Source organism: Acomys russatus, chromosome 3 (assembly GCF_903995435.1).
Source record: "Acomys russatus chromosome 3, mAcoRus1.1, whole genome shotgun sequence".
NCBI lineage: Eukaryota > Metazoa > Chordata > Mammalia > Rodentia > Muridae > Acomys > Acomys russatus.
The window spans coordinates 570,246-592,688 of record NC_067139.1 but is presented as its reverse complement, the minus strand read 5'-3'; the positions used below and the strand labels follow the sequence as shown (position 1 = coordinate 592,688).

The following is a 22,443-nucleotide window of genomic DNA, read 5'->3' as shown; positions in this document are numbered from 1 at the left end:
GACATAAATGTTCAAGAATTGATACTACACATCAGGAAAGACTTCCAATAAACTATACAATTCTTACAATTTTTGTAAAACAGAGTTACTGTTAAGATATATAAATATATTGGGACATAAATGTTCAAGAATTGATACTACACATCAGGAAAGACTTCTAATAAACTATACAATTCTTACAATTTTTGTAAAACAGAGTTACTGTTAAGATATATAAATATATTGGGACATAAATGTTCAAGAATTGATACTACACATCAGGAAAGACTTCCAATAAACTATACAATTCTTACAATTTTTGTAAAACAGTTACTGTTAAGAAAAATAAATATATTGGTAAACTGACTGAATAAATCAATTATGGGAAGGACTTAAGATTAAATTGAATACTACATACAAAATGCCAGTATGATATAACAAAGGTATGTATAGATAGATAGATATAGATATAGATACAGATATCTTATCAGCATGCATGTCTATATACTTTTTCTGTTTCTGGTACCCACAGAGGCCAGGAAAGGGTGGCAGATGCCCTAGAACTGGAGTTATAGATGGTTGTGAGCCACTATATAGGTGCTGAGAATTGAACCTGGGTCCTCTGTAAGAGCAGCCCAGTATACTTAACCACTAAGCCATCTCTCCAAATCCAATATTTGGAGAGACAAATGTAAAATAAGCTTTAAGTCTTAACATATACTAAACAATTTAAGTTACACATGTATTTATTTTCCTGATGAAAACATCACTTATATAGTTTTTTCCCTTACTTTAATTACTCCTTGCTGGATAGCAGGTGATGGATGGTTAACGAGGACTAGAAGAGTATCTGCGTGAATAATCTTGTCCATTACATCTTCAAGCATAGCATCAGGAAGGATGAGAAGAACCCCACTTAGGAGTTCATATAATCCACAGCAGATAGGTATTAAACAGTCTTCAGTGACACTGTGACAGAAACCAGAAAGCCTTACTAGCACAGTATCAAGAAGAAATCCACATGGACAATACCCTAGGAGCTCCAATAGGTAGCAACTTTAACATGCAGAACAAATTGCTCAGAAGGTTTAAAAATGTTTTCTAATTTAAGCATGATTAATAAACTTACTATTGCCTTTTAAGGTAAATGTTCTTCCAGCAGATAGTATACTAAAACGCAGTAGTCACCTTCACAAATGCTACTTAAATTATTTAAAGTTAAAATTCAGGTCCTCCTGCACAACACCAACATAAGGCAATAGCCCAGCATGGAAGGAGGAGGGGCAAGGAGTCTTCACCCCTAACCGAGCATCTATGGACAGCAGATAGCTTCTGATGGGCAGGTGAAGGATGAGGGGTTTTTTAAATTAAAAATGTATCATTTATTTATTTTTTATTATATATATAGTGCTGTGCCTGCACATACACCAGCAAGTCAGAAGAAGGCATCAGATCACATTATAGATGGTTACAAGCCACCATATGGTTGCTGGGAATTGAACTCAAGACCTCCGGAGGAGCAGTCAGTATGATTAAATTCTGAGCCATCTCTCTAGCCCCAGATGAGTTTTTATTTTTTAAAGGTGTGGCCCCTAGTAGGCTGACCACTGTCCATTAGATGCCAACACACTCATGAGTATATAGGCAACACAAATTGAACTTGGTGGGTTATTTAAAAACCCAAACAGAGAGAGAGAACATGAAGGGGGTGGGTAAAGATAGAAGGTAGATCTTAGAGGAGTTTGGAGATGTAAAGTATCTTCAAAGAATTAATAAAATATGTTTTTAAAAAACCAGTCAAGGTCCTCAGTTGCTCTTGCTGCATTTTCAAATGTCCCATAGTGAACATTTCATCATCACAGAGAATTTCATCACTCAGGATCCTAGACACTACCTAGGAACATCAACCTGATGCCTTCTCTGACCTTTAGATTTTTCTGTCTAAGAAACCACAAGAGAACTTTTTCTTAGAGAGTTACTTGGCTTCTGGCTGAGTATAGTACTCATTATTATCTAACACCAAAATAGATGAGAAGGCAGCTTTCTGCTAGGTATTAATGTAATATGATCAGATGTGGCATTATGAAGACACTTCTAGAGCAGGGATTCTGAGGCAGGAAAACATGAGTACCTGTGAGCACTTGCAGGTCTCTTGTAGTTTGCCTCATAGGCCGGAGAAAACGCAAAGTTTTCCCAATCATCAGAATTCCTATCAACAAGACTTGGCCATCTGCTAGCAGCTGCAGATCCATTCTGAGAGGGAAATGCAAGCCCAAGGCTTGCAATCGTGCTGTGGCTTCGCTGGAAGGAGGCCAGTCCCTTGAGGTTATCAGGTCGACGTGGATAGGACTCATCCCCAGGACTGTCATCATCTGGTCTGGGTTCAGTTCCCAAGTCTCTGTGACCTCCTCTGGCCATCGGAAACCCCAGTGCTCCTCTGGAGAACCCATTGGCAGAGGCCTGGGCTGCAAAAAGTGCCTCCATTTCACACACCGTTTTTGCAGACTCACAGCTACTGATGAACGCTTCCTCTTTGCTTGTTTTCAGTGTGTAGGGAATACCTAAAAGATTCTGTTTCTCTGTGTGGGCATCTGCAACATACTGTAAGTTGTCAATACTGCAACCCAAACTTCCAGCCAGTTTGTGTGTTTTCATTAGAGGTGAGTAAGTAGGAAACGTTGGTAGACTTCTAGATCGAACCATTTGGGTAACCATCCGCTGTGGAATAATATTGGAAGAACTGGCTCCTAGTAAGTATAGACAAAAAAATACTACTTAAAAATCTATTAAACAGAATCACCTCTCTTCCATAATGTAAGTCCCATCCATGACAACAGCCCACCTGCCTTGCATTATTCAAGAATATATAAAGGGTAACTTTCCTAGCCAAAAAAATGCTTAAAATTCCTATGTGGCAAGACTATTTTTCTCTAAGCTTTCAAAAAGCATGCCTTTTTCCATTTCCTTAATAAAATACAATATTGGTGCCATGGGTTGAATAGCATGAGTCTCATCTATTTTAGATCCTCCAGAGCACCTGTGCTAGGTGTCTTGTTAGACTGATTATAAATACTGATACCAGAGGTTGTAAAAATGGATTTTTAATTTTATTTTATTTCGACTAATGCTCACCCCAACCCTTACAATTCCTTCCAGAGGTCTCTTCCTCCCACATTCCCCCCTCACTCCCATGGTCCTCTTTATGTGAGTGAGTGAAAATGTGTGTGTGTGCGCGTGTGTGTGTACACACAAAACATACTAAGTCAATTTAGTTTTGAAGGATAAAAATTAAATTTTAAATATACTTTGGCTGGTTATTGCTATATTGTACTGCTACAACATACACAATTTAACTGTCTAAGAATATTCATAACTGGATAAGATGAGCTGTAGTTTAATCTTTGCTACTACCATTACCTTCAGGAGGTGATGCGGTAAAGGCAGACGGGCTGATTACCAGAAATCCAGGGCTGGGAAAGGATTGCCCTCCACTGCTAGAATGCCGCAGGTACATGATTGATTGCACTTTCTCCTGAAAGATCTTACCATCTGGAATTCAAAGTGGTTTTGAGACAGCAAACATTTAAAATGAGGTAAAACAAAAAAAGCCGTTAAAGCAAGTCATTAAACATGAATTTTGACAAAAGGATGTTCAAAGAGAAACAAATAAAGCCTGCTTTATAATGTCAGATGTAGTATGTAAGGATTCCCTGTACAATTTCTCACTTTGGGCTTTGTGCCTGTTGAGTATTATAGCCCACATTAACTACTACATTCTTTGACCTCTAACTGTTTTAACAAATATTTCTGAGGTTTCATGTTTTACTATTCTCCTTTCATGTATAGTTATGATTTCTCCACCTCCAAATAGATTGTTTACCAGTTTACTCCTTGAATAAGGACTGTATCATATATCTATATATTAGATATATTAATTTATGCTTATGTGTGCTTCCACATGTATACCTGGTACCTACAAAAGTCAGAAGAAAGTATCAGATGCCCTGGAGCTGGAGTTACAGGCAGCAGTAGTAGGTGCTGAAAAGTGACCTTGGGTCCTCTGAAAGAGCAGCAAGTGATCTTAGCCACTGAGCCACCTCTCCAGCCTATGTCCTATATTTTTATAAATCCTCTTTATGAATCCTAAGTAATACTTTCAGTTTGATCATCCTTTTTAGCGTCATACTTTGAAATTTCCACCTTAACTCTTTAATGCACCATCAACACACAACTGCATTATCTTTTGTTTTCATTCACACCTTCGGTTTGTTCTCTGGATTTATCCTGTAACCCACTGTCTTCTATCCCCAATATACAATTAGGGTCATTTATTTCCAACACAAGAGACCATTTAGTGAATGTCAAACATATATGGATCAGCAGACAAAACACAAGAGTGGAAATGGTTAAGATCAACAGTGGCCATACCCACCTATGTGCAAAGAGAAGTAGAAGTTTGTGGGGTTATGACAAACATAAGTATTAGTAGGAGGGTGCACTGCTAACAGGAAATTGAAGATGACTGTCAGTAATTCCAAGTCTGGAGGAGACCCAAGGACTTCTGCAATGATTTTCACAAACGATCTACAAACTTCTTGGGGCATGGATGTAAGCTGCCCCTCTCTGTGTTCCTGAAAAAATAAAGCCAAACTTCTTTTAGATTTAAAGAACTGTCAGCTAATGTTTTTCTTTTTTTTTTAATACTTATTTATTTATTATTATGTATAGAGTATTCTGCCTGCGTGTACACCTGTAGGCCAGAAGAGGGCATCAGATCACATTACAGATGGTTGTAAACCACCATGTGGTTGCTGAGAATTGAACTCAGGACCTTTGGAAGAGCAGGTGACACTCTTAACCACTGAGCCATCTCTCCAGCCCCTAAAATTTTCATTTAAATAAGATAGTCCTTCAAAAATCTATTATTATTATTATTATTATTATTATTATTATTACTACTACTACTACTAGTAGTAGTAGTGCTGTTATTATTAGTGTTGAGGATGCCCACATAAAGATCAGAAGACAGCTCTGAGGAGTCCGTTCTCTCCTTCTACCTTTATGTACGTTCTGGGGATCAGATTCAAGTCATCAGGCCTATATGGCAAGCATCCTACCTGCCAAGTCATCTCACTGACATTCTTTTTAAAATAGAATTTTGTTTGGTTTACTACTCTAGTCTGACCATATTTACCATTAAATTGAGATAGTATTTCTTAACTCAAGTAATCTTTACATTGAAAATTCACTAAAAAGGGATGACAATTCACTTCTATGCTCTTAATTTAGTTTACTGAGCCAAGGTGTACTGCAGAGCTCATGAGAACGGACTAAAAATCCAAAGTGCTCAACTGTGCAGTGGCTCCACAGATACATTAACATTTCCACCCTGTGTCTATCTATATGAATACTGTTAATGCTACATACAATCAGTTTAGGAATTCAATGGCACAAACTCTTAGAAAAATGCCTCAAACACTAAGCCCTATGCAGAGTAACCATCTTGTAATTTTAAAAAATGTTGGAGACCAGAAGAGCTTTAGATTTCAGGTTTTTGATTTGGTGGACACCTGTACAGACTTTATAGATGAGTATCTATAATCTCCAAGCCAGCAATGTTCCAAACAAGGTTTTTTAGTGTATAAAGCCATAAAAAAAAAAAAAAAAAAAAAAAAAAAAAACTTAGTTCTTTTAATAGTAGCATTACTCTTAGTACTGTGATTCCACTACAGCTACTAGATCTGGAAAGACTTCTTGCAATAGAGCAAACCAATTGCAGTGACATAACTGTGCACTAGCTTTCACAATCCTTTCTCACAATAGGTTTTACAGTGGTGTATCTTTCACTTCTGGAATATGGGCTTAAAGAGGTTATTTGACTGGCTTGAACCACACAAAGGAACAAATAACTGTACAACTATAATACAAACTCAGGCCCCCAGCCTGTCTGTGATGTACTACCAACTGCCTGGATTATAGAACTTGGGAGGATGTCATGCATTACAAAAATAGAGGCTGACATCACTTGCTTATGTCCTTCAACCCCCTCTCCTGAGAGGCTAGTAATTAACCTCCTGATTAAGGGCACAGAACATAAAACTGCCTTGTCTTCTGTCTCCCTCTGTCCAGACATAATACATACTTCTCTCCCTTCACTCCGTTTACTACTATGTACTGCTGAATCAGAGTACTTAAAAGAAGGAATTACACCTCCTCTTCTGGTTCACCCACTTCTGCCGCAGTCATCTCTCTTTCCCTTGCCAGCTTTCCTGCTTACACCATCAGTGAGCGTTCTACATCGCGTGGCTCTTTGTGCCATCTTTTTCTGAGCACATTCTTTGCCCTTACTCACCCTAGCTTTCACTCTCCTGACTTTCCAGTTTCTTCTCTTTGGTTACTCCTTCCAAATCTCCTATTTCCTGTTTTCACCTTAGGGAATGGAGATTTCCCAAGGCAGAAAAACCTCAGCCTTCAATTATATCTTAGTTAGGCTGCTTATCTGGGAGTGCTACCCTGTTTCCATAGGTTCACAGCCACTGCCACCAAGTGCCCTGCTGAAAAACTAGATGTAAGCTATATAAAATATAAAGCTTGGGCGCTTTTCTGATGCTATCACTCTTTCAGTCTAACAGTTTTTAGTATTTTCATATATATGTGTATCTGTGTGTATAACAATATAACGTATGATATATAATGACTCCTGACAACGCTACTAAAACAGAACTAGCCTTAGTAGTGATACCTTTTCAATCCCCTTCATACTTGCTCCCTACTTTACACTCTCATTTTATCAACTTAGTTCATGGTCACTATGTTCCCTAACTAATGAAACTGCCTCATATCTATTGTACTGCTAATTCATTACTCTTTCCAAAAATGCTACAAGAACACCAAGTAAATGTGAAGACCAAGTTCATTTCTTCACATACTTTACACAAGACTCATGTTTAATAAAATGTGATAAGTGGGCTTTCTGAATGAAGGGTGAGAAAAAGATCTTTCAGAAAACGGAATTGCTACTTGAGTTGTAACAGTATTTTGCAGAAGAATTATGGAAGTGTAAATAAATATACTGAAAAGGCTGAATGAATATATCACACGGTCATATAAACTTACAGAAAATTGGCAACAGATTTCAAAATGAATGAACAAACAGATTTAGAAGAAAACAGAAGCATAACTGATAAATAAATAATGTAGCAAGCTAAGAAACCAAAGCCTTATATTTCTAAAGATAATAATCTGATGTACCACATGGGCCAATAAAGGAACGTACAATGCTTTTTAAAACAAGTATTCACTTAGTGCCTATGTGTGCCTGATACAGAGGTCACAGTGTGGTTTAAACAGCAGCAACAACAAAACCCAATATTCTACCATCAGAAGATTTACAGAGGGAAATAAGCTGTAATACCACCACCAACACAAAACCACACCGTATGTGCACAGAGGAATAAACATACAAAACAGAAGGGGCCAATTAAGATAGAAAAAGCAGGGCAGGATTCTCTTCAGGAGCGAGTTTACGGAGATATGAAAGAATGATGACTAGACGCCCAAGGGGTAAGCAGATGTGGGCCAAATGAGAAGAAGGCAAAAGGAGAATCATGTGCTGGAGGAAGGGGGTAGTCTCTCATTTGTGGCTAAAAGGGGAAGGAATACCAGAGTTTTAGTGGCCTAAGACACAGGCATGTCATCAGATCGCACCAACCCTTTTGGGGTGTTGTCCTAGTATTTGGAGTTTTAGCCCAACTACACTGTGAAGGTGTCATGCTATGGAAGCAATGGCACTAGCATCTGAAATAGTGAAGATCCCATAGAACATCTGGACTTACTTTATTTGACAAAACCAACAGATGTTTCAAACACTAAAAACAAAAACAAGACCTTGGGAAATAGTTTAATATATCAACCAAGCACGGCAGACCCCATTATAGATATAAATTAGTGTCATTTTTAAAAAATAATATTTTAGATATAATTCCATGTTGATCAACATATAAAATAAACCTATAATAAATTTTATTTATTAAAAAGCATACATACACATAAGTTGTTATTTAAAGACTATGTAATGAGTTAGGGATCACTAACTGTTGATGTTCAGGAAACCACAAAATTATTATATTCCAATTCAAAGAAACATGCAGAAATTTAGTAGTTGTTCTTTTGTTATTTGAGTTGGAGAAGATGACAGTATAAAGATCAGGAAGCAAGAGCTGAAAGAAAACAGGCTTGCAGAGTAGGTAAGACAAAAGACAGAAAGAATTCTCATTGACAGGCCTGTGAAATCCTGTTGTGCACAGCAGTAGGTTATTAAATAGAAGCAACTGCGGAAGACATCTCCACGGAGAAGCTACATGGAAAGTACCTGTAAAACCTGACAAGTCAGTAGGAAGTGATGAACTATGTGGGCGTTCAGCAACTGCTTAATATTAAACTGCTGCTGCTGGTGCTCTGCCCGGATGAGGACTTCCAGAGCTGCTAGCAGAGTCTCCCACACACCTTGCTGAGAAAATAAACATACACCAATTAGCACACAGTTATGAAAACACGCTGTGGGACTCTTAGAAGATTCAAAACATAACTACTTAACACGTCATATTCTATGTCAAAGATTACATTTGTTGGGTTGGGGAAAGCAAGTCTTAAAATGTATTCCTTTCAGCTCATCATTACTTCAGGCAGCTCAAAACTTCCCACAGGGAATAAACCTCCAAATTTACATTTATAATTAACATTATACTGAAGCAATAAAGTCATCCTCTAAACTAGCATGATTCGTGACTTTTTAAAAAATATTTTCATTGATTCTTTAATAATTTCACATATACATTCAATTTATTTTGATCATATTCATATTCCTCCTCCCCTGACTCCTTCCAGATGCACCTCAAACCCTCCCAATTTCAGGTCCTTTAAAATGTTTATTCAGATATTTATGTTTAAATGTCCTTTGGAGAATTAGAGGTCCAGGACACCATAGCTTACACCCACACTGCAATATTCCTTAACCTCAGAAGGGCAAAAAAATCATGGATAAATCCTGAAGATATTATACTAATCATAAAGAAACAAATATTGCATGATTTGCATTACATGAGTACTTAGAGTAGTTAACCATCTCAGACCCAAAATACCATGGTGGTTGTGAGAACTAGGGGGAGAGGAAAAGAGGTTTGATGGGTACAGAGTTTTGTTTTTATACTATGGGAAAAAAACCTATGGAGATAAATATTGGTGGTGGCTACATAACATGTGAATACAAATAATGCTTCTTATATTCTTAAATATATGCTTAAAATGATCAGGACAAGCAAACCGAATGTTGTATGTACTTTACCACAATACAAAGATGAAATAAAAGTGCATATTACGTACCTCTGCCTTATTCCATATCTTCCAGTCCAGCAGCAGTTCCTGCAACAGCTTAACGTCTTGGATTATAGCATGAGACTCTACATCCAACTTGAACTCTCCATGCTCATTGATGTGGATAACTTCTTCACCACAGCAACCTTCAAGAAGGGTCTATAGAAAATTAGCATTAATGTAAAATGCAGTAATAACTGATCAACCAAATATTTGATGTTCACCAGAAATATCAAACATTCTATCTCAACAGTCATACTATCAAATTCAAAGGAAAGCTACTAAGGAATTAAACATTTCTCCACATATTGTATTATAAAACAATTCAACTTAGTAGCAAATCATAAATTTTCAAATATTTATGATCATTTGGTTTCAAAAACAGGGTAAAAACACCTACATTCATCTTTATTTTTAATCTTTGCAGTGCTAGGGATGAAACCCAGGGTTTGCATATTATAGACAAGTACTCTATCACTGAGAAAATCTCCAGCTCTTGATTTACTCCTCCTGTTGCTCTGGGTTCAAGTACCAGTGTTTACTAATGTGTGGCTTTGTATCAGTTCTTTATCTATGCTTCTGCTGCTACTCCTGAAGCAGGAAAAAATGTGGAAAAAACATAAGCTGCTACATTTCTAGCTGGAAAGAATGTTAATTTGCTTGGTTTAGACTGCTTAATCCGCCTTTAATCCCAGCACTCGGGAGGCAGAGGCTGGTGGATCACTGTGAGTTCGAGGCCAGCCTGGTCTACAAAGAGAGTCCAGGACAGCCAAGGCTACACAGAGAAACCCTGTCTCGGGAAAAAAAAAAAACTAAAAAAACAAACAAACAAACAAACAAACAAAAAAACTAGACTGCTTAATCCTCCCAATAACCTTGTGAGGTAAATGCCTGTGATGCTCTTTTACATAACACTCTGGAAGCTGAGGGTAACACAGGTGAACTTGGGTTTTATGGATTTTTAAAATTTCCATTTAGTGTGTTCTAAGTGTGAGGATATGTATGTGAGTGCAGTAGGAGGAAAATTCATTTTTGTACTACAAATCTGTTCAAAAGCCCATGCCTCAGGAGGTTATAGGGCATATAGGAAACAGCATCATTTTGCTAAATGGTCCTGTTATTAAACTGTCTTCTAACTACTTGTGTTTATACATACAGATCTATGTTGCTTTCAATCTTATCAAAGATTGTTTTTGCAGTGCTTAATGCAGAGACATATAACTAGTCAACGTGATAAGAACAAGTGAGTAAATGTTCAGCTCTGAATAAGAGATTTTATATATATATATATATATATATATATACACACACCCACCTCTCTGCTCCCAAGACTCAGAGAACATCAGAGAAGATGGGGAGGAAAGAATGTAAGACCTATTAGAATTAAACTTGGCTTCTCAGTGGAGACTCTAAAAGCCAGAAAGGCCTGAACAGACGTGTTGCAGACTCTAAGAGAGCACAGATGCAAGCACAGATTATTATACCTAGCAAAACCTTCAATCATCATAAATGGAGAAAATAAGATATTCCATGATGAAATCAAAATTGAATAATATCTATCTACAAATCAAGCCCTACAGAAGGTGATGGAAGGAAAACTGCAACCTAAGGAGTTCTCAGAGGTAAATTCATAGCAGTAAGTGCCAAAATAAAAAATTAGAAACAGAAGGAACACAACTTGATTCACTTTATGGGGCCACAGTTAATCTGACACCCAATCCACATAAAGGCTCAACAAGAAAGAACATTACAGAACAAATTCCCTTCTGAACATAGATGCAAAAATACACAATAAAATACTTGCAAACCAAGTCCAAGAACATATTAAAAAAAATCATCCACCATGATGAAGTAGGCTTTATTCCTGAGATGCAGGGATAGTTCAATATATGAATATCAATAAATGTAATTCACCATATAAACAAACTGAAAGAAAAAACCCACATGATCAACTTCAAAAGATGTAGAAAAGGCCTTTAACAAAATCTGGGCCTGGAGAGATGGCTCAGTTAAGAGCACTGACTGCTCTTCCAGAGGTTCTGAGTTCAATTCCCAACAATCACATGGTGGCTCACAACCATCTATAATGTGATCTGATGCCCTCCTCTGGCCTGCACATGTACATGCAGACAGAGCCCTGTATATGCAATAAATAAATATTTAAAAACAAACAAACAAAAAAATCCAACACCCTTTCACCATACAAGTCTGGAAGAGATCAGGGATACAAGAGAAACATCTAAACATATTAAAGGCAGTTTATAGCAAGCCCATAGCCAACATCAAATTAAAGAGAGAAATTTAAAGTAGTTCAGAAACAAGACAAGGCTGTCCACCCCATATCTATTCAATATAATACTTAGAAGTTCTAGCTAGAGTAATAAGACAACTGAAGGAGATCAAGGGGATACAAATTTGAAAAGAAAAAAAGTCAAAGTATTATTTACAAATAATATGATATCACACATAAGTGATCCTGAAAATTCCACCAGGGAACTCCTACATCTGATAAACACTTTCAGCAAAGCAGCTGGATGGAAGATTAACTAAAAACCCAGACGTGGTGGCACTCACCTTTAACCTCAGCACTTGGGAGGCAGAGGTAGGTGGATCTCTGTGAGTTTGAGGCCAACCTAATCTACAAAGTGAGTCCAGAACTGTTAAACAGAGAAACCCTGTCTCAAAAAACAAAACAACAACAAAGAGAAACTAAAAATAAATAAATAAATAAATATATAAATCAGCAGTCCTCCTATATACAAATAACAAACAGACTGAGAAAGAAATCATGGAAACAACAGTTTTCACAATAGCTTCAAATAATATAAAACATCTTAGGGTGACTCTAACCAAGGAACTGAGAGACTTGTATAATAAAAACTTTGAGTCTCTGAAGGAAAAAACTGAAGAAGATATCAGAAGATAGAAGCACCTCCCATGCTCATGGATGGTTAGTTAGGATTAACAGAGTAAAAATGGCCATCCTACCAAAAGCAACATACAGATTTAATGCAATCTCCATCAAAATTCCAACAGTTCTTCACAGATCTTGAAAAGACAATTCTCAACTTCACATGGAAAACCAAAAAACTCAGGATAGCTAAAACAATCTGAACAATAAAAGAACTACTGGAGGTCTCACCATTCTCAATTTCAAATTGTACTACAGAACTATAGTAATAAAAACCTCATGATATTGTCATTAAAATAATACATTGATCAGTGGAATTGAACTGGAGACCCAGACATAAATCCACACACATATGGGCACCTGACTTTTTATAAAGAACCCAGAAAAACACAGTGGATAAAGCATTTTAACAACTGGTGTTGTTCAAACTGGATGGCTGCATGCAGAAGAATGCAAATAGATCCATATTTACCACACTGCACAAAACTCAAGTCCAAGTGGATCAAAGATCTTAACATAAAACCAGATATACTGAACCTGATGGAAGAGAAGGTAAGGATAGCCTTGAACACAGTAGCACAGGAAACTACTTTCCGAATAGAACACAAATAGTGTAGGTACTAAGATCAGCAATTAATAAATGGGACCTCGTCAAACTGAAAAGCTATAAGGCAGAAAACACAATCATTTGGACAAAGCAGCAGTCTACAGAATGGGAAAAGATTTTTACAAACTCCATATCCCACAAAGGCTTAATATACAAAACATTTAAGGAACTTAAGAGCCTAGGTATAAAAATAAATAATTCAGTTAAAAATTGGGAACAGATCTAAACAATGAATTCTTAATAGAGGACTCTCAAATGTCTGAGATACACTTAAAGAAATGTTCAACATCCTTAGCCATTAGGGAAATGCAAATTCGAACTACTTTGAGATTCCATTTTAGACCTGTCAGATGGCTAAGATGAATAACACAAGTAACAGTTCATGTTGATAAGGATGTGGAGCAAGAAGAACACTCCTCCATTGATGATGGAAATAGAAATTTGTACAGCCACTATGGAAATTAATATGGCAGTTACTCAGAAAGTTGGAAATCAATTTAACTCAAGACTCAATCTTATCCCCCTTGAGCATATACTCAAAAGTACCTCTACTCTACCACAGGACATTATGTTCATTGCAGCTTTGTAAAAATAGTAGCCAGAAACTGAAATCAACCTGGATGTCCTTCAACAGAAGAAGGGATAAAGAAACTGTGGCATATTTACACAATGGAGTATTACCCAGCTGTTAAAAAATAACATGCTGAAATTTGCAGGCAAATGGATGGAATTAGAAACTATCACTCTGAGTGAGCTAAACCAGACCCTTCAAAAAATACATTTGGTATGTTTTCACGAATAAGGGGATATTATCCATCAAGTAAATGATAATCAAGCTAAAATCCATATACCCAGAGATGTTAGGTACTCAGGAGGGGTCTAGGGGTGCAGGGATCTCCCGAGGAAGAGGAGATGGAAACAGTGTAAGAGGCAGAGGGAATGGAGGACATCAGGAGAGCAGGGCCTCTGAACCAGCCAAGCAAAGTGCACATGAGCTCACAGAGACTAAAGCAGGAAGCACAGGCCTACATGGGCCTACACTAGGTCCTCTGTGCATATATTATAGCTTTTAGTTCAGTATTTTATGGGACTTCTGACTAAGAATGAGTGGTCTTTGACTTTCTTTTTTTCTTTTCTTTTCTTTCTTTATTATTATGTTTACAGATTCTGCCTGCATGTAATACCTGCACAACAGAAAAGGGCACCAGATCTCATTATAGATGGTTGTGAGCTATCAGGTGGTTGCTGGGAATTGAACTCATGACCTTTAGAAGAGCAGGCAGTGCTCTTAACCTCTGAGCCACCTCTCCAGCCCTGGTGTTTGACTCTTGTGCCTGCTCCTAGGAGTCTCTTCTTCCTGTTGGGTTTCCATGTGAAACTTCAATATAATAGTTTTTGCTTCATCTTATATTTTATTCTGTTATGTCTGGTTGGTATCTCTTAGAAGCCTGTGTTTTTCTTATGAGAGACAGAAAGGGAGTGAGTAGATCCAGAGTAGAGAGTAGAAGGAGAGGGAACTATAATCAGAATTCATTGTCTAAGAAAAGAATCTCCTTCTAATTTTAAAAAATGTAGGAAAGAAAGAAAGAAAAAAAGAGCAAAAGGATATGAAGTTGGGGGGTGTCTTGGTAGAGAGGGGTCCACGATGAGTTAAAGGGGAATAGATTTGAGCAAAATATTTTATGTACATGTATGAAATTCTCAAATAACAAATAAAATATTGAATGACACAGGCTAACATTCAGATCTGGAGAAATGGCTAAGTGGCTAAAGCATTTGCCTCACAAAGTTTTAAAACACTCATAGGAGACTCAGATGTGGCTGTGCATCCCTGTAACTGCACTAAAGTAGGGCTGAGACCAGAATATTTGGTCTAGCCAAACTGATGAACTTCAGGTTCAGTATGAAAGCCAATCTCAAAAGTAAAGGCAGAGAGCTAGAAGAAGACACTGACATCAACCTGTCTTCTGTGAGCACACGAACACACCTGTATGTGCATTCATATGCACATGTGCACATATCCACACTAGCAAGTACATAATGTCCTAAAGCCCCCCCCCCACACACAAGCATGACAAACAAGGACAAATTCTGACTGTAGCAACATTGATTGAGTGCAGTAGTACATCTTAGGGGGAAATAAAATAAACTTCATTTGCCCACAGAACAAAGGGCTTGGCCCAGAGTACATCTGTGGTCTATTTTGATCTAAAATTCTTGTAGCTTATTTTCTTTCCAAAATGCTTTAGAAAAAAGAAAAATATAATTATTCTGGAAAGAATCAGGAGAGTACTTGGTTTGAATACATATACATAGTGAGTTTCCTTCATTTACTAGCAACATAAAACGGCTGTGGAAGACTTTGCTGAAAGGTATCACTGCAAAGAAACCACAAGAATACATTTTGTGAGGTAATACCTTTAAGATGTGAAAGCCAACAATGCATTTCTGCTTGACCAACACTTGGTGAATCATAGAAAGTCCATTACAATTTTCCAATTCATGTGTTCTCTGTTGGCTGTACTTAGTTAAAGACAATATAATCCGCAGTGCTAATGCTTGAGTTTCTTCACAGCCACTAAGTTCAACAACCTGAAAACAAAAAGTAGATGTTTTTCTCGATCTATTAATAGTAAAACTTTATTGTGTATGTTTATTCATAATAATATCATATCATGCTATTTTTAATGCTTTAATAATAACTATTTAAGAATTATAAACAAAACTGAAAGAAAATCATAAATTCTATTCTTTTAATCTCTCAAATATACTAAATGAACAAACGTAACACTGACAGTCTTAGATATCCGTAGTATTTTATACTTAGTAACCTAAGACAGGATCATAAAACTTGAGTTTTCCATGGTCAACAAGAAACAGGCTCATGTGCAGGCAAAGAGTCAGAGACACCTCCCCGCATTGTTGGGAGTCCCATAAGAACACAAAGTACACAACCTAGTCAGAGGACCTAGTCAGACCTAGAAGGATCTGTGTTTGTCACTTCAGTTTCTGTGAGCCCCTATGAACTCTGCTAAATTGGTTCTGTGGGCTGTGCTCTTGTGGTGCCATGTCCAGTTGTGACATGTGGGTTTGTGCCCAGTCTTATTTTATCTTGTGAGGCCATGTTTGGTGGATATCCCTGGGAGGTCTGCTCTATTTTTTTTTTTTTTTTTTTTTTTTAAGGAAACAGAGGATGTTGATCTGGGAGAAAGGGGAGGGGAAGAGACTGAGAAGAATGGAGGGAGGGAAAACTGTGGTTGGTTGAGATGTAATTTATGACAGAAGAATAAAGGTTAAAAGAAAGAAATGGGGGGGGGCATGCAATATCATTTGCTATGGGAGACATAAGGAAGCAAAGGGTACAATGTACCAGAGAGGACTCCTTCTATAATAAAGACAAAAAACTAAAACCAGATGTTGTGTCGTGTATTACAGTTTGACCAATGCCTTTTGATACCTCTGACTTATAAGAATCAGGCATTATTAGCACGATAAAAGGCAAAAGATGGGGTTTAGATTCTATTGATCCTGTCTTAGAATCTTGTACAGTACTCGCTTCTGATTCCTCTGATGGTTTAAGAAAGGCTGCACTGAGAAGCTGGCCTTAAGAGAAAGCAGGGATATGGGGAATGGGCACAGGCCTCATCTAGAAGGGCACAGGCCTACAAGTGGAGCACCTAACGGTTCATTTCTGTGTAGCAGGAAATTAGGATTAAGAGACATGCTGTATGTATAAGGCTTTTATCTTATATTTACAGGAAGCAGGATACTGAATATAAAATAGATCACAAAATGTTGATTAGGAGTTAAATGAAAGCTTTTTACTTTGAAATACTAGTGGAAAATCTATTCAACTAGATAGTAAATGGAGAAAAGCAGTAAAAGGATGACAAGACAGGAAACACTCGGGTAGGTAAGACGCTTGCAAGATTAGAAAAAAAAAAAGAAATTCTACTAAGAACAAATGCTGATATACCCCTTTATTGTAAAATTAGATCAATGGTGGCTCCATTAAAGGAAGTGAGCTAGTTAAGGACATACTGTGAAAAGTGATGATGTTTTGGAAGTTATACTTAGGGATAAAATAAAATGACATTCTGTGGATAAAGGAAGATCAAAGTTGCGTTAATTAAACAGGGATATAGACCTAAGGAAGTAAAAATCATATGCACCAAAACAAGGTTATTTGTGTCCACATTGTGTTTTTCAGCAATCCTTAAAATAGAACATATGAAATTATGAACTGCTCGTTCTCTATCAGGGAAGACACTCTTCCTGTCTTTAAGTAGCTAGAGAGAAGGTGAATAAACAGTTTATTTTAAAATGATGCTTATGACAGAGCCAAAGTTCATATTCCGCCCCCCTTTTAAAAAAGCAAATATTTCTTGGGGCTGGAGATGTGACTCAGTGGTTAGAGGGGCTTGCTGCTTTTCCAGAGGACCTGAGTTTGGCTCTCAGCATCCACAAGAGGTGACTCACAACTGCCTGTAACCACAGCTCCAGGGAGTCCACTGCTCTTCTCTGGCATCTTCCAGAATCCTCACATATTATTTGAATATGCACATAAACTCATATACATAATTAAAAATAAATAAAGAGAAAACATGCAGCCAGGCATGGTGGTGCATGCCTTTAATCCCAGCGCTCCTTTAATCCCAGTACTCAGGGAGGCAGAGACAGGTGGATTGCTGTCAGTTTGAGGCCAGCCTGGTCTACAAAGGGAGTCCAGGACAACCAAGGCTACACAAAAGAAACCTGTCTCAAAACAACAACAACAGCAACAACAACAAAACAAAAAGAAAGAAAGAAAAAGTATAGTATATTTTCCTTTCCAAAGGCAATTTTAAAACTCATATATTTAACATTTGCTTGTTCCAACTATATTTGTGGGTAATAGAAAACGTTTAAAATCTTCACAAATTAAAGTAAATCTTAATTATCCGTGGCAGAAAGCTTGGTATCAGTTGTGATAATTTTGTCTAAAGGTTTACATAGTTGGGTACAGCCTTTCTGTATTCTGTAAGAAGCCCTTCAATTTATCAATGAAAGAAATGGAGCTGCTGTTCAGACAAATTATAATCATGATTCTTACCCTAGCAAAGAGAAAAACAAATATACCAGCCCCACCAATCTCATGCAGAATGCCCTGGATGGTTTTACATTCTGTAGGCCAGAGGCTTTTGAGTTGAGAAGGTTCTAGTAAGCCACTCTGGGCTTCCTTTGAGCTGAAGGGTCGTTGAGAGAGTGGAGTTTTCACTTGGCCCTTGAGTCGGATCACGGGCTCGTAGATGGTGTACTGAGCAGGGTAGTAAGTTGTATAAACAACTGAAAGACTTTCCTAAAACACAAACATTTTCATTTGTAACAAAACAAAGTTTAAAATGTTAGCTATCAACTAGCAAATATATATTTCAATATAAAAAGACACTTAACTAATTTTTATTTTTAAAAAAATAGCCACTACACTAAACAAATGGACAGCTGCTTCCCATAGCAGAAATGAGCAGCTCATCAAACCACGACCCATACCGTGAACCACAGCTGAGGACTCCAGCTCCAATACACTCAGAATAAACCTGAAACTAAAAGATAATACTACCTTTTCCTCATTATTCAGAGAATATTTTTATTAGCTCTATAATCAAATTCACATAGATAGGACCTTATATATTTAGTACAGGAGAGCTGTCTTCTGCCACACTCAGCTTATTTTTGGCATTGTTTTAAATTCTTAGAAATATGAGGACTCTGGGTTAATTTACCCCAAGTTTTTGTTTTGGATTTGCTCACAGGCTGCCTGCTCTGAAGGAGGAGTCAGAGGGGATATGATGACTATTAGCTTAGTGTTTTTGTGGGACTCTTAACAGTGGGAGTGGGTGTGTCTCTGAGTCTCTTGCCTGCTCCTAAGACTCTTGTCCTCCTATTGGGTTGCTTGTCCAGCCTTGATATGAGGGCTTTTAAAAACCTTGTCTTATTGTATGCTGTTTTGTCCTTTTTGGCTGCTGTGTCTGGGAAGCCTGCTTTTTTCTGAGAACAGTAGGGGAGTGGATGTGGGGGACAGAGGAGGCTGGGGAGTGGAAAGAGGGGAAACTGTGGTTGGGATGTATTGTATGAGAAAAGAATCTACCTTCAATTTTAAAAAAACAAGTGCCTCTGAAAAGAATTTTCTTTTGATTAGAACTAAATTCCACACTGTCAGCATAAGTAAACAAAATTAAGTCAAATTTTTGTTATTTCCTCTCACAGACAGTAGTTTCAACCAGCACTGGTCCATGTCAAACTTCTCTGAGCTACTCCTCACAGACGTCAGAGAGGACCCCAGGCTCTGGTCATGGATAGGAAGCCACAGCAGGTTAAGTAGTCTCATTAGGCACAGCACATGTCTTATCTGTGCACCAACTAAACCCACTATAATCTGGTATAGCTGACTGGTGCTTTTAACAAAAATTCCCAGTGGTAGCTTCTGAACTATGTACTGCTAGGATAAATTAAAATAATAATGTGAAAGAATAACAGAGAAAAATTAGCAGGCAAAACTTCTGTTTTACACTGATATTAATGAGTAAGTTATCTAAACCCTGAATATATGCAATTAGTTTTTAATGTGTGTGTGCACATGTACGTACTATACTATGCATGTGGTTTTCCTTCCACCTTCACATAAATTCCAAAGTTCGAGCTCAAGTCACTAAGCTTGTACATGTCATGGTTCCTTAACACATGAAATTATAATTAATATTATAAGTGAATCTTTGTATTTATTTCTAAGTGTAAAAAGGAATACATGATTTTTATAAAAGAATATGTCAGGCTAAAAGTGCTATATTTTCAATGTATCATAAACATTTCCCTGAAAGATAATTAGGTATAGAATAAACTTAGCTAAGAAAATTACTATATAAATATAATTGCAAGCAAATGAGAATACATATATTTAAAGTATGAGGCAAGCTTAACAGGAAATTAAAGTGTTCCACAATTTTTAGGAAAAAAGCTCCACATCCTAAGAGAAGAACAAAACGAAAAAACTTTAGGAATCTAACTCACTGCTAATTACGTATTCCAATGAACATACCTGCATAAACCTGTTAAAACTTATAAAACTAAAACTTACAATTAAGAGGCCAATATCCACATCCTTCTTGGTCATAAAAAGGTCTCTGATTTCATCACATTTCAAAATGTCTTTATTGATGTATTTGGAGTAGTCAATCACCGGCTTGCCATATTTACATGGCATTATGGATGTGTAGTTGGGTCCACAAGCATACAGATAAAAGGCCTCTTGTGAGCCAATTTTAGCTCCTGAATAGTAGAAAAACATAGCTAGTTATTTAAAATATTTCAAGTAGAAATTTTCATATACACCAAGAAAACAAGGTGGTGGTGGTGGTAGTAGTGGTAGTAGTAGTAGTTGGTGTGTGTGTGTGTGTGTGTGTGTGTGTGTGTGTGTGTGTGTGTGTGTGTGTGCCAGATTCTTTGAGTTGTCTACTTATCTTACAAAACTCACAAAGGCTCAGTTTTAAAGTGAGTGTAAGAATAAACTAACCTATGTCAACTATATTGAAATACATAGATTTATATAAAGTAAACTGGGAAGCTTTTGATAAGATTCCTCTCTGTTCCTTAAGACAGTGAATTTTAGTTTAACCAAGCTGGATTTGTTTTGCTTTTGTTTTTTGTTTGTTGTTGTTGTTCACAAGTGTTTTATCTGCATATATGTATGTGCATCACATGAGTGCCTGCTGCCTGTGAACTCTGAAGAAGACATTAGATTGCCTGAAACTGGGATGCAGATGGTTGTGAGCCACCACGTGGATGCTGGGAATTGAACCTGGCTCCTCAGCAAGAGCAAGGAATGTTCTTTACAGCTGAGCCATCTTTCCAGCTCCCCTTCCCTTTTGTGACAGGGTCTTCTTTTATTGCTGTTGTTACTGCTGTTTTGACTTTTGAGATAGGGTCTCCGCTGTGTAGCCCTGGAAGTCCTGGAACTCACTCTGTAGACCAGGCTGGCCTCAAACTCAGAGATCCACCTGTGTCTGTCTCCCAAGTGCTGGGACTAAAGGCATGTGCTGCCACCACCCGACTGCTTTGTTTGTTTATTTGTTTGTTTGTTTAATGAGAGTTTTTAAAATATTTTTGATGAAAACTATTTCTTGGTGTATTTCATTTTAAATAAATTTTAAATTGGATGCCTTCATTTTTTTTTCTCATCTAAACATCACCCAAACACTATGTGCCAGGTTTAGTACTTTTTAAATGGTATATTTCACTGTTTTTGTAAAAATTCACTATTTGGATAGAATGTACTAAAATCACAAATAAAAGAGGAGCAGGAGCTGTGGTTCAAAGGTTAGAGCACTGACTGATTTTACAAAGGGCCTAGGTTTGATTCCCATCATTTATATGGCAGCTTACAACCTTCTGTGGTTCCAGCTACAAAGGATCAGATCCCTTCTTCTGACTTCTGTGGGTACCAGGCACAAATGTGGTACACAGACACATAAGCAAGCAAAACAACCATACATAGAAAATAAATCTTTAAAAGTCATAAATGAGATTTGCATAAATAGATTTACTAGTTATCTTATTGCACTTCCCAAGTACTGGTGATTAAGTGTATAGAATTATGTTACATCTTCACATCACACAGAAACTGTAAGGAAACATTCAGTTATACAATGTTAAATATATCCTGAAAGTAAGTCTTAGAGTCTTGGGAAGGCAGTACTTATTAAACATAAGTCAATGAGGAGAGACCAGGATTGCTGTCAGGTTAATTTATGCAACATATGGTAATTTAAAGTTTGGAAATGCTTCATAGGGGAAAATTTACCATTGAAGAGGAGCAAATTTCCAAGGTCCCATTTTCCAGCTAATTGCAGAAACTCTTCTTGGGATGTTAAGCAGTGACCGATCATACAAAACGTTTTATTGCTGTCTGATGATAAGCCTGTTTTTCTTGGAAGCACAAAATCCAAGATGACATCAGTCTTCCTACATTAAAAACAAAGTTAAGTTGATAATGGTTGGGAATACCATGAATGCTTCATGAGGGGACATTCCTGAATTGTACTATTGGCAGAGGGAGAGAAAAAAGGGTAGACTTCTGTCTCTTAGTAAGAGTTGCTGGTGGCCCACAGGCAGCAGATGGTGCTGTGTAGACCAGACGCCCAGGGCTCATACATGTTGGCCAGGGAAGCAAACACATGTTTGCTATAAGCTGTCTTTGTCACCTGGCTCCTTATATGTGCCTTCCTGGTTCACAGAAGCAAAGTAATCACCCTCCCCTGCCCCCTTACTATGCTCAAAGTCTTCTGCCTTCACATAAATTCCTAAGATTTCATACGTTCCATGAGGCATTGGAATCAGTTTCAGGATGTCCCCAAGTTTTGCTGTATCTAACCTCTGAAATACCAGTGTTTTTGTATTTTGCTTTCTAATGCTAAGAATTACAGAAATTTCATTTTGCCTCCTCTTTTTCTTTAAAAGCTAGACAAGAATTCTTAAGTAAAACAGAACCAGAAAAGGCTTTTTCAGAGAGAAACACAAAGGTCAAGAGGACTTCAGTGCC

The 22,443-nt window shown here is 37.3% G+C and overlaps 1 protein-coding gene across 1 annotated transcript in view; it reads right to left on the bottom strand.

Moving 5' to 3' along the window:
• Positions 1-22,443, bottom strand: part of Lyst (lysosomal trafficking regulator) — a 153,945-nt gene that overhangs the window by 66,873 nt on the left and 64,629 nt on the right. Inside the window, exons 17-26 of the mRNA XM_051167838.1 lie at positions 21,706-21,866; positions 19,984-20,174; positions 17,962-18,207; positions 15,288-15,461; positions 9,361-9,510; positions 8,351-8,488; positions 4,412-4,610; positions 3,397-3,528; positions 2,111-2,726; positions 771-948 (exon numbers count right to left, since the gene is read on the bottom strand). Coding sequence (XP_051023795.1) covers positions 771-948; positions 2,111-2,726; positions 3,397-3,528; positions 4,412-4,610; positions 8,351-8,488; positions 9,361-9,510; positions 15,288-15,461; positions 17,962-18,207; positions 19,984-20,174; positions 21,706-21,866 — 2,185 coding nt within the window. The remainder of the gene's footprint in view (positions 1-770; positions 949-2,110; positions 2,727-3,396; positions 3,529-4,411; positions 4,611-8,350; positions 8,489-9,360; positions 9,511-15,287; positions 15,462-17,961; positions 18,208-19,983; positions 20,175-21,705; positions 21,867-22,443) is intronic.